The 13,069-nt window shown below is 37.9% G+C and overlaps 1 protein-coding gene across 11 annotated transcripts in view; it reads right to left on the bottom strand.

The window, feature by feature from the left end:
* SPPL2A (signal peptide peptidase like 2A) overlaps positions 1–13,069 on the bottom strand; it is a 59,333-nt gene that overhangs the window by 22,301 nt on the left and 23,963 nt on the right. For 4 of the 11 annotated variants that reach the window (XR_013957727.1, XR_013957728.1, XR_013957729.1 and 1 more), the window contains 5 exons: positions 9,545–9,622; positions 5,794–6,740; positions 5,435–5,529; positions 4,798–4,863; positions 4,602–4,678 (listed from right to left, as the gene is read on the bottom strand). Coding sequence is in view for 6 of the 11 variants with exons in the window: in XM_080626121.1 (XP_080482247.1) it covers positions 9,548–9,622 (75 nt within the window). In the remaining 5 variants the exon portion in view is untranslated. Of the gene's footprint in view, positions 1–4,601; positions 4,679–4,797; positions 4,864–5,434; positions 5,530–5,793; positions 6,741–6,922; positions 9,623–9,650; positions 9,703–13,069 lie in introns of those variants that run through there. The other 7 variants (XM_080626122.1, XM_080626120.1, XM_080626124.1 and 4 more) reach the window with 4 other exon arrangements.

Below are 13,069 nucleotides of genomic sequence, written 5' to 3'. Positions count from 1 at the left end.
TGCATGGTCAAAAAATCAAACACTTGAAAGCAGCAGAATTGGCAGCTGTTCCTCTAACCAAACTGTAGATAACAAGAAACAAAACACCCTCTCATTAGCAGCTACTTAGCAGGGCAAGTCCAGTAGTAAATTCTGGTAGCAGAACCCATTTGCTCAAACAATAGGTAAAAATTTCAGAAGACCCAACACGAGGGGGCAGGAGTTCAGCTCCACAATTAGGGTGTTGCTGCAGGATGTTCCTCAGCTGCAGGGGAGCTCCCAGTGCTTGGTTAACATCACAAGAATTTGTGCTATCTTACATAGCTATGAAAATTAGGGTCCTAGGACTCGCAATTTCCATAGAATAGGAAAATTAGGCATTTTCAGGGAAAACTTAATTTAGTTCTGAGTACAGGATCTCACAATTAACAGGCTAAATTCACTCTCTTACTGAAGAAGAAATCCACAGCCTGCTGATTCACAGCTACTTGTTCCCACCCAGGTTCCCACGTGCTAGTGCTAGTTCTTGGCTTACAGAGCAGTAACAGAAGGAGCAGTGGAAACCCAGTAAATTTTTCTCTGGAGAGGGTTCAAGAACTTTCCAAAGGAAAGCAGAGAAAATGGGGGAAATCTGAATTCTTCAGCTAATACCATAAAGCATTTCTGACATTTTGACCACGTCTGCTTCCTCACTTCATGTTTTCCCCTAATTAATCAATCCAAACCTCCTCACATCCCACATGAAGTTAATAAGCAAGTTCTTCTATAACTAGGTCATTCTATATGAAGCTATACTGACTTCATCTATGGGCTATTCTGACTTGATTCGCATGGTTATCATGTTGGCCTCTAAGTTTGAAAATGATACATCCAAGAGCTAGAAGGAACAAGGGAATTAGGAAAAAGTAGCTGGAGGCCAGCCTGGGCATGAGATTTCTCTGGTACAAGCTATTGTTTTAGGAGAACATGCTTGAGGTGAGGGATTTTCCATGCCTTTTTTTTTTTTTTTTTTTCCCCCTGTTGGTACTGCAAAACTGTAAAGAGATTGACATCAAATCGTTCAAGAGTTAAACTGTTTGCAATAAGCTTAGATGGAGACAGCACACTGTTTCACTGGAACAGCTTGTGAAGAAAATGAAAGGAAAATGAGTCATCGACATCCTCTCTGCCTCACTCTGACTGGGAGAACGTCAGCCTTCAGAGTGCTGTGAAGGGGGGCAGGACACAGCATCACAGTGAAGTGACCTGGGAGTGATGGCACATGGCATAAGGAAGTCACTTTATATCCCTTTATTACTTTCATTAGCCATACAGAACATGATGTGGTTTATCCTCAGCTAGCAGAGTTAGTCATCCAAAAAGAGTGATTTCTCGTACATTAGGATGTTAAATCCCGTAAATCACTGCACCTCAACCTCAGAGGGAAGCGTTACCTTCCAAGCACACCAATAGTCAACTCAAAATTCTTCCAGTATCTCCTTCCAAATCAACAACTGTCAGCTCTGAATAAGGCAATAACAACGCATTATTTTATACCTTATTGCATTTAAGGACCTTTAACCTGAAGCAAGCTTCTGTTATCTAAAATGGAATGTAACTGGTTTAAACATGCTGTGTGGTTCCTATTTCATTTTTATATCTCAAACCAAACTATCAGTCTGTCACTGGCACTTTGAGTTTGTTATGTAATCATCACCAGAACTAGTAAAATTTGTGATGTCAACCTTAATAGGTTTTACATCGCATTAAACCAGCTGTAACTTGATCTCAGTGCAGTAAGTGCTAAAGGACTGTAGGAAACCTCTCTAAGGAAGCCCTTATCTCAGGTTTTTCTGCTGGCAATATCCAGCAGTCAGGATAAGGCTCACTCACCCTCATGTTGATGAAATACTGGCTCAGGCACAGAAAGAAAAAAGTAAAATAGATCACTCTCTTTATGAGAAATTAAACGAGTTACCGTTAAAGTAATTTGGATTTGACTTTGCTTTTGTTTGATTCCCTAAAAAATATTCAGCTGTTCTTTTAAAGTTGTTCAATGTACGTGCTGGAGTTCAGGTAGTTAAATCAGATGCAAATGCCAACTGATAAGGAGATCTAGTTAATATCCTAACTCAAGGTCAGACAGATTCTGCATAGAAAACATTTTTGTCCCTTACTAAAGTAATCTGTGGCAGAAAAGAGGTATTACTCATTCACTTCTTCACTTTTCTTACTCTTTAAGATGGGTGAGTTCTCCCACATGATTTTTTTTTTGCCACAGGTTTGTCCGTTTCTGACAGATCTGGGTAAATTGGGGTAAATCGGGCGTGCAGCTACAGTCCCAACTCACCACTTTACGTTCCAACTGCTACTCCTGAACACTGAAGACACTTATTTTTAAAACCTGAAAGTTTAAAATTGGTCAAGTAAGGCAAAGAAGCGTACAATTACACATGTTAATAAGGTCTGTGAGCCTCCTCTGTTATTTGTGAAGGGTTTTTCTAGTGTTGGAGTTGCCACATTTCTGTGTAAGTATTTTGCCTGATATGTCTCAGATAGTACACAAAACAACATGACAAACACACAACTTTTCAGCAATTCCAGATATGTTACTGTGAATCACACCACTTAAGAAATATAACCTAAAAGGAGAAGACTTGTTTCTGTTGAAGCCAGGAAAAATAAAATTCAAAAAAAGTGTAATTTCACAGTTTTTAAGCTGTTCAGAAATTCTGGTCACTGTCAGTACATGGTACACTCCAGAGTTAGACATCATCTTCTGATGAGGTCCCAAAGGTTTAATCGTCTTTTTGCATGATACTAAGGTTCCTCAAAAACAAAAAGTAGTTAGTCTAAACAATGCATTACCTTTAACAGCTGACAAGATGTACTCCCTCAAAGGAAACAAGTGCCTCAGCTGTACATTCAAGAAATAGGTTATAAAATCTAAGGTAAAAATAATGTGCAAAAATTTTGCATAAGTCATAGAAAAAATTATCTCCTGTAACTGACTGAGACTCACAGCATACAATGTATGTATTTAAACTGCTCATGTATTAAAATTGGCAAAATGCACTGACATCTTACTGTACAAAGTAATTATAAGAAGGGAGCACAGAGGCAGCACACCTTTAGAGATAAAAGAGCTGATCTGGTATCACCCAAAGGCCACCAGTGCAGCTGAGAATTCAGCTCCCCTCTAATCCTGAGACCCTATCATGACAGCACATGGGCATTTTCACTGCATTTATAAGGGCTAGAGCATCTTACAAAGTCAGCCATTTACTTTGCAACTCACATGCCAGGAAGCTCCATGAGGCTTCTCATCTTTTTGGTGCTGCCCCGTTTTTCTAGGACTGGCAACTTATGACCAGCACTAGGAAAAGGCTGTAGAGCAGCTTTCAGATGGCAGCACAAAGGGCCTCATGACATGCCAAGCTCAGAGGGCAAACCCAGGAACTCAAGTGCTATTTTGGGGTATGGCTTGCCACATCCAAACCAGGTAAATGAAAGAGTGGGTTTTCCACTTCTAAAATCTGCATTAAAGATATTCCATACCAATAGGAAGGGATATCCAAGCTCATGAGCTGATAAGAGAGCACACAGTAGATCTGAATGCGTGATTTTTCCTTTGATGTGCTCCATAGTGTACAAAAAAAGATACTACCCAACCCATCGATTAAAGTATAATGTAAGCATATCCTGCATTTGGGAATATGATACATTACTTACTGCTCAGAAAACTATGTTTCAGAGCTTAACCAACACAGGCTGAAATCTTGAACAAAATTGCCAAGGGTGTGCCTCCCCGTGTCTCTATTTACATGTGTTAAACCAGGACAGTCTGGGGACATTTACACCAGAATGGTGACCCTTTGCAAGTTTTTATCAGTCTCTGCCTATCTTAAAAAAAACCAAACCAAAAAACCAAAAAACAAAACCACCCCCACCCCCCCAAACCAACCAACCAGTCAAAAGAACCCTAAAACACACCAAGAAACACAAACACCTAAAACAAGCTTTCCTGGGAAAATTGTTCCCCCTGCAATCTTTGGGCTTATGAATTCTTGGTTTGAGTTTTCACTTGCTAGCAGCCAGCTGGCATAGGCAGCGAGGTTGCCCTTGTGTAGAGATGCTCCATGCGCAAGCAGTAGAGGTGCAGCATCTCCTTCCACGACTGCACTGCCCCAAACAGTGGCAGCCAGAGGTGCTGCTTCTCCATGCAGCCAGGCAGCAGCAGGCAGCAATGCCAGCATAGCTTGACAGTCTAAACAAATTGCTTTTCAAGAACAGGGCAGAAGGTCAAATGAACTGCTTCCTGACTTTTATAAACTGGAGACAAGTTCACAGGTATTCTTACCCAGCTCTGTTTCTTGAAATTTCTTTTAAATCCAGGGATAGATATCTCATAATCAAACGGTAAAACTCTAGGTGAGCATACACAGGACTAGTCTTGTCTAACTGAATTCTTATTTGACAGTGACCGTGACAAAAATACCACTTGGTCCTGCAGAAGTGTGCTGTTCCATTTCTTAGAGAAAAAGGCACCAGTGGGCGTGCATTTGCTCTTTTTCCATTGTTACTGTAATGTAAATTTACTTTTTAAATATTTCTGAAATCAGCTACTAGAGATACTCACTTACCAGAGGAATACCTTTTTGCTAGTTTCCTGCAGTTAACTGCCTTAAATCCTCAAAGATTCCCACCACAGTTTGTTTACCTTTTGAAAGAAACATTAATTAAAAGGACCTAAATTTTCTTGTAGCTTTGATAGACACCACAACAAAGCTTGACATTAAAGTAACCGCGTTATTGTTGCATTTTTAAAGGTACAAATACCTGTTTTATTTCCTTGCATTCCCAAGCATGTACAATACAGGAAGTTGATATATTCTTGTAGTCTTTCTGCAAAATACAGGGAGAGCCAGCACAGGTGCGCTGGTAAAACTATAAAAATCTTCTTTTGTTTTGTTTTCCAAATCTAAGCCAGGTTATTACACCAACATTAGTGCAACCCAGAAAGTCATTGGGACTGTAACACAGATAAGGATGTGCAGAAGATAAGCTATTGGTTTAAGTTACTGGTAGACTGAGCTTGTGGGTATGACTACTGCATTTTTAAGAGAGTCCAAATGATTAAACCTCCTCATAAACGCCCATAGTCATGCTGGAACAGAGGAACTTATTATTGTCCAAAACAAAGTAACGTGCAAAGACACTTAAAAACGTGCTGGTATTGCCCAAAATAGAAAACAGGAGGAAAGGAAGGAGTCGAGTGAGAAAACCAGATTATCAGAATACCTGAGCACACTCTTAAGAAAAAGCTGAAAGGGAGCTCTTTGATCTAAACACTTTCTAGGTTAAAAGGCCTTTGAGCTGCAAGCAAAATCCCTATTCTCAGCTATTCAATGACTTCTGTGTTCAGGGAAACAGGATCTTGCACATTCTTTATAAATAAGAGGAATTCCAGAGATACCTGAGCCTCCATCATCAGCCTCTCCGAAGAACACAGAACCTTGATCACTCAGTTCTGACAAGAGGGGTGACAATCTGAGCTGCTCTCCTCCTTTCCTTGGAAATTAGAAAGATAAAACACCCAGTAAAATGTGCATATGGCTTACGTGAAAATAAAATAGCGCTTTAGCTTCTGAAAGCATTACAAATCCAAAGACAACTTTTAAGTATGCTTAAATCTAGTAATTTAGTAAAAGTAAATAATTCCATATTGGGTGTGTGTCAATCAAACCCATACTGTCATGATAAAATGAGATTTTCTATGAAAACAAGAAAAAATAAATTACACATTATTCAAGCTGGAAAATGAGCAGAAAATACCTTAATAATCAGAGCAGTAGAGCTGCAGTGCTCCTCTGTAGATTGCGTAGTCCACTCTCCCTGTCAGGCCTGTGTCCACCTCTATTTTAAATATCTCCAAGGATGGAGACTCCACAACCTCTCTGGGCAACCTGCTCCAATGTTTGACCACACTCGCAGTGAAAAGCTTTTTCTTATGCCTAAAAGCTTTTTCTTATGCCTAAATGGAATTGCATGGTAAAGATGGGACCAATATAAACAGGCAAGCATTTGTTAACTAATTATGGTAAACCCCTTCCTTAGAAGAAACTGCCTCTCTTCTGCTTGCAATTTTCAAGCCTCTGGGATTTGCAGTTTTGCTACCATCAAATGTACCAGCCTTAACAAGGGAATTCAGGGGGAACAGATGGTGCAGTTCACTGATTGCAGCTGTGTCTGTTCTTTGTAGCTTCTATGATTTTTAAAGAAAATAAAAATTAAAAAAATAAATTCAGAAAGCATTTTGGAGAGTTTTCTCCCTCTTAAGTCCTCAGATACTGTGACTCAATGCCACTGGAACCTCCAGTATATGAACAGAAGAGGCATAAAATACTTGAAAACATGTTAAATACACACTATCCCAAGGTTCTAGGGATGTCTCAAGGATCACGTAACAAGTGTGTTTTGTTTTCCCTGCCAATATTTCCAACACAGCCTGGGTTTCAAGACTTGGAAAAAGCTTGGCTTTTTCTTGCCCTTCATATCTACGGCTAAGTAAATTCAGTTGAACAATGCTCCTACAGCACTATTTCCTAGGCTGAACGGAAGTAGGCCTGTTATGATGGAGAAGTTTGCCCATGCTAAATTTCTGACTCACTGTTTGTCAGACTTTCACAGAGCCCCATGACTAGAGCTTGCAACAAGGATGTGCTAAGTTAAACCAGTAAAATTGATGTAGCTCAATTTAGACTTCAGTTCTTCTCCTGCCTCTGCAAAAATAAAAAGACAAAATAAAACAATCCACCAAAACCATCCATTCAGGCAAGATGGATAAAAAACTACATATTTATGAGCATGTACCATAAATATTTTGAATTTACTTGGTATTATGAAATATTAACTTTTGCATGAACATTTACAGTAAGAAAAAGATAAGTCAGAACAAATTACTCGACTGTTTTTTTTCCAAGAAACATTTATTAATAACATTCTTAAAGTGATAACTTAAAGAGTCATAAGGGAGGGGGCTGTTGTCAGTAAACATACAATGAAAAAGTAGTAAGATTTTTATGTATATGACTAAAAAGGCCTTTAACATAGTGTTTAGCCCAACCAAATTTAATATTAAAAACATTCAAAATTGCTAAAAGTGTTGCAGTCAGTTCTATTGAACTTATAAAACCCTCATTTCAGTAGTCAATACTAACCTATTATTTATATAAAATTTTAAACTCCATTCTTAATTTTTGTAAACAAAGCACCTAAGCATTTGAAAGAAAAAAGTTAGTTTACATCCCATTAAACTGCAGCACATGTGTGTGAAACCTCAGGCATGATCAGGCATGGAGCACAATTAGGCACAGAACAAGACAGTTTCCACAGCCAGCTGCTGATGCTGCCTTATGTTACCAAACATCTTTATTTGTATTAATTCCATTATCATTTATGGCTGAAATCGTAGCAAATCCTCAATTCAGGTTATTTCAAAGAGAAAAAGGAGTCATATTACATGGATTGTGAAGCTTTTGAGAGCTTTGAGTAGTGCATGACTTTGAATGAGTTATGACTTCTTTATCTCTTTCAAGAATTTTCAGAAACTTCTTCATAACTATTTAACTTTGGCAGATACTGGACCTGACAAAGAGCATGACAACACATCAGAAGACAAGTTTTCAGTCTGCTATTGGAACACTGAGGTATGCTGTAATTTATTAAGTGCCAGTCAAAAAAATTGAAGATGGTGCACAAGATCATTGTATTCTGAGGCTGTCACCTCAAGCTTAGGTCAAGAAAGTCACGAGGGGCAATTAACATAGGAAAATTGTTAGTAATTTCTGTTTTCTTACGGAAGCTGCAAACAAGGTGGTTACCTTACCCGTATCAACTGGCACCATGGTCATTCTGTGTGAATGGCAACAACTGACACTCAGGCTGGAAGTCTGTCTGCTCCTGACTCTCAGGAACAGAAGTTTAAGTTTGATATAAATTATGTAAAGCAGGGAATTTGCAGTAAGCCTTTGTTAACTGCCAATACAGATTTACAATTGTCTTCATTAGCATACTTCCAAAGTAAATCTAGCTAAACTAGATTTAACCTGGGTAAGTTTTCCTGAGCTGACATGCCTCAAACAAACTATAAATGTTTGGAGGTGACCTTCAGACAAGCAGGAAATTCTGCACTGACACTGCCCAGCATGTGCTTATTCGGTTGTTTTCTCCAAGTTCTTGAACTTGTACTGACTATAAGATTGGCATTCATTAAAGAATAGAAAGAACGTTTTAAGGACTACCTGACATTGGCACTAAGTGAACTCAGCTGTCTCCTGTTGTTGCATTCTCCAATTTTCTTTGGTGTAAAGAGTTAGCATTACAGCTATACAAATTTTCTACACCTAAACCCCCTCAATTTGCAGTTTCCTGAAAAAAGAAAAAGTGTCAAACAAATTCAAAACTCTTCTACATGCAAACTAATGATTTAAACTATTTCTCCTTTTCCAAGTCTTTAAAAGCTAAACCAAATGAAGATTAAGGAAGTTAAACACATGCAGTGGCCTTAACTAACACAGGCACTACTAGCACTATTCAAACCTGTTGTTTTGTCTATCAATTGCAAAGACTTTTCAAAAATAGTTAAAAAAAAAATAGCGTAGAATCAAAAGCTGAAAAACCCTGCCATGTCTTCCCCCATCCCTTGGAATTGATCCACAGCCAAATGAAGACCACAAGTATAGACCTAGTTTCAATGAGTAGGAGAAGAACCAGGCCAGAGTTAACATTACATCCTACCCACCCAAATAGCACTTCTTGAGCAAAACCCCTGTTGCTTTTCACACCATTTTGTGTGTCAACTATTCCAGAAGCTGCACCTAAGTTTCCAGGAGCAGGGAGGTCCCCCTTTAATTTTTTTTTGGAAATGGTTGGTAATGTTCATAATCTGAAGACTTGCATCAGAGCTTAACAATTTTCACAATTAACGCATAAGCCAGTGATACCAAGGGGCATGGAGGTGAGGAAGAGCTCAACCCCAAGCTAAATTTGCCCTGTTATCTATTTTATGGCTTATGAAGTACCCAGACTAATATTCACACTTTTTATTCAATTACTTGTAGTAATGGAACTACAGTCTCATTCTATAGTTGCTATAGTTTACTATTGATCTTTGTATTCAAAATCTGGAAAGAAATCCTATTAAGGGTACTGTGATTTATTTATTTTTAAATGAAACTTGACTAGTCTTAATCAAAATTAAGAAAAAAACTTCATTGAAACTGATATGGGTAAGCAACTTTTACAAAAATATACTGTATAGAAACACATTTGGAAAATTGCATAGAAAATATCCTTTTATTTAAATCAAAATAAGGCACGATTTTACTAGCTATGGTCTGGCTGTAAAAATGCAAGTCTATTTTGATTATTTTTATGTTATTAACAGTATTTTCCATAAAAATATAGGTATGGGAATAAAAACCCTTTTATACAGAGTGGGAAACACTCTTATTGTAAAACTTCACCAAATTTGCTGTCATTAATTTGTACAAAATTTGAATACTATTTTAAATCAGGATCCTACATGTTATTGTCCTCCGGGCTGTTCACTGGCTGATGCTGTGCTTTCTTCATTTCCTGTATAATCCAGGTGTTCCATCATCTAAGTGTAAAAAGACAAAAGAAGATAGGTACCTTTATAAAGAACTCCTGTTTTTCCCATCAGTCCCAAGTATTTGTTAGCTAAGAGAAATATAATTAAACATGTGTTAGAGTGCATTTTAGCAGCATACAGATAAGAAGTCCTCTGTAGATCAGAAAGTATTCAAGCCAAATAATCAAAGCTCTTTTAGCTAATGCTTTCTACTGCAAAAGTATTCTCCAATCAAGGATCCAAGTTCTCCACAAGAAATTAAGTCAAAACTGTCTCACTTACTAAATACAGAGAACAAATTAAAAAAATGATTGGGGTAAAGCAGATTGTTCAAAGACATGGTTTGCAGAACTGCAAACAGACCCAGGATCCTACCTAACATGTACAGGTAGCAAGCAATAGCTTTGCATAGAAAAGATGAGCTTTCTCTTTTCACAACTGTAAAAGCTAGCCATATTACAGTTAGTAGAAACTTACTTGATTTGCAATGTTTCTTTGTACATTTTCCTTTATTTTAAAAAGTATAAAAGAAATGGAATTGAAAAGTCCTGCAACAGGGGACAATCTGAACCAGATCATTATACTTTCCAATTTCTGTAGCTGATTAGGTCACCTGAATAACACAAGACAATATTGTACTGTTCCTGACTAAGAAGCAGCCTGTTTCCCTATGCACCACTGTATTGCTAGAGCACAACGAAGACTCTGGTTTCCTCCCTGGGACAAGGCACTGAATAAATTACATCGGTAATACACACACTAGTTAGCGTGACAAACTGAGACCCATCAGTTTGAGGGCTTCAGAATTAAGCACAATTAACAAGAGGCCAAGGATTGGACAGTTTTGATAGCTGACAACCAGAGACAGAAGATACAGAAGTAGTAAAACTGATGTTGAAAACTAGAAAAAGTTAATGAGTTTATATATGCAGCATGGCAGGATTATTAGGACAAGAGCATAATAATTTCAGCATCAAAAAGTAGGAAACCCCACAGATGTTCTTCCATAGTTGCACATTCTGCCTAATAGTAAAAAGGCTCCCTGTAAAAGGAGTAAAAGGTCTTCCTGTAAAACAGCTGCTCACTGCATGGGTTCTAAGCTGGGCAGATTTCCACGCTTGCTTTCTTGTCTTACTAGAACCCACTGCTTGCCAGGCTCTAACACTGTCACATTATACGCACTTTAGTGTGGTAAAATTCCAAATACATAGGGCAAAAAGAGTAATTTCTTTAACGTTTTTTCTCTAGTCGCAACCCATCTCTGCGCCGTACCTACTTCTATGCCAACAGAAATGTTTCATTGCAAGGTGTACAAACATACCTTATTAAAAGCAGGTTTGTTTAAACAAGCTGTTTCCTGGTCCAGACATACCAACATGCCATGCAGTAAGTTGAGATAACAGTTCCAAGGCAGAAGCAAGTCACTGGTAATTGGATAAGGCTTAGGAGAGCCTACTGGCCACAATATCAATCTAGCTAAACCCAGAAAGGGTTTTTCATATCCCTCTTTACACATGTCAGAACTAAGACAGTAAGAATTAAGGCAAGCAGTAGTATTGCCAATACACCTCACCACCACGATAGAACAATAGCACACACTCAGTTCAGCTGCAAATATCAAGCTCTTGTGCCAATGACAATCTTGTATTCATTTCAGTATATCTAGAACTTTAACCCTGCACTGTGACCAAAAACCCACATCAAAAATCACCCAAAGCAAACCACTCCCTACAATTACAGAAGTCAAACCCTCATTTTGAATGAGGATTGAAGTATTTGTTTCCAGGAAAACACAACAAACCATCACATGGCACCACATTACATCAAGTATTGTCATGTTATCTTCCTTCCTTCTAGGGAGGATCATCTAACAACTGGCATAGAGAACGTAGTTTTCGTAAGCATTTTTGCAAAATGTTGCCCTATTAAATTGACAAGATGCTTTCAGAAGAGCTAACAATATCTGCAACAATTCAGCATATCCCAAAATCAAAGATTTTTCTCTTAAGCCTACAACAAGTAGCACAAAACGTATTTATGTTGGAGGTACCACCTCCAGTTAAATCTCTGCTTAACATAGCAGATTTTTAAGTTAACTTTAAAACCAAAACCACCAAAGGGTGTTTGAGGTTTTTTTTTTGATACCCTAAACATTACAAGGCTAACACTCACCTGCAAGATGCACTCTGATGTTGTTGAACTCACATAATTCTTAACAACCTACAGCTATGATTAATTTGCAAGTATCTAAAAACTTGATTTAAAATGACAGTACTAACAGCAAGTGCATGCTGTGTAACATGCCAATGACAAATCTGTTGATTTATTACTTCAAAGAGAGATAAGAAAGCTTGCTGAACACTTCAAATTGACAGACTCTGAAAAGTTGCTGGACTATTCTACCTACAAGACTTCAAAGTTGCATAAGTACACTAGATTTTTCATGGTGTTACTAAAATGATTTCATAGACTCTACTGACACAAAAACCAAACAGTATTTCTAAAATAAATAACTGCAAAGTAAGTATCAATTTAGTTTATCATGCAGGCATAAATGAGAAGTATAAGCAATCCAGAAAACCCATAAAAAAACCTTTACTGTACACTTTTTGGCAGCAACATTTCCTACATTTGCTGGTAAGAAAGTAGGCATATTACTCTCCCCAGAAATCCCTGTGCTTCAGTAAATAGTTAAAATGTTTCTCTGTGCAACAACTCATTACAGCTCAAGTCTACTCCATAATAAAGCCACATGTGGCATAACTACAATTCAAGACTGCATCATTACGCAGAAACAGAAATGCTCCCAGCTAAGAATTATGGGACCTCAGAGCTATCTTAGGTAGTCAAGTATTTCCCATTTGTATAAAGCTGAAACTGAAAAACTGGTTTTAACAATCCTATCCAAGAACTTGAGTGCACGCAGCAGGACAGAAGAATCTTATGTTATAAAAATACAGTCTGGCCATTTGATTTTAATTTGCGCTCAACCTCTTCCAGTTCCTAATCTCTTCTTGGGTTTGTATCCAATTCATTTATTATTAAGGCTTTTTAATGAGACTTAAATTGTTAAAATACTCTTTATTAGAAGAAAGAAGGTAATGAGAAAAGTACTTTTTTAGTTCAGAATTTAAGATAGGCAGAGTTCACCATCTCAAACTGTCTTCAGTGTAATGACACAGCAGACAAGCTATGCTTTATAAGCAGATGGATAACTAGACTGCCAACTATAATTCAAGATTAAACACCGAAATTCTGCAAGAATATGACACTTGAAAGCTTATATTGCTTTCTCCATACTGTGCTTGGGACAGTGGACAGTTGAATACCATCAATGTTAGCAGTCATGATCTATAGCCTAAGGTTAAACCTCTCACTGCAGTGTAGAAGCTGTGCAGCAGAAGGACCACAAAAGCTGGTCTGAATCCTTGCTCTCTATCCCACTGCAAGTACTAC

Source organism: Psittacula echo (genome assembly GCF_963264785.1).
Source record: "Psittacula echo genome assembly, chromosome: 10".
Taxonomy (NCBI): domain Eukaryota; kingdom Metazoa; phylum Chordata; class Aves; order Psittaciformes; family Psittacidae; genus Psittacula; species Psittacula echo.
The sequence above is the reverse complement of the archived record's forward strand: the minus strand, read 5'-3'. Positions and strand labels throughout refer to the sequence as shown.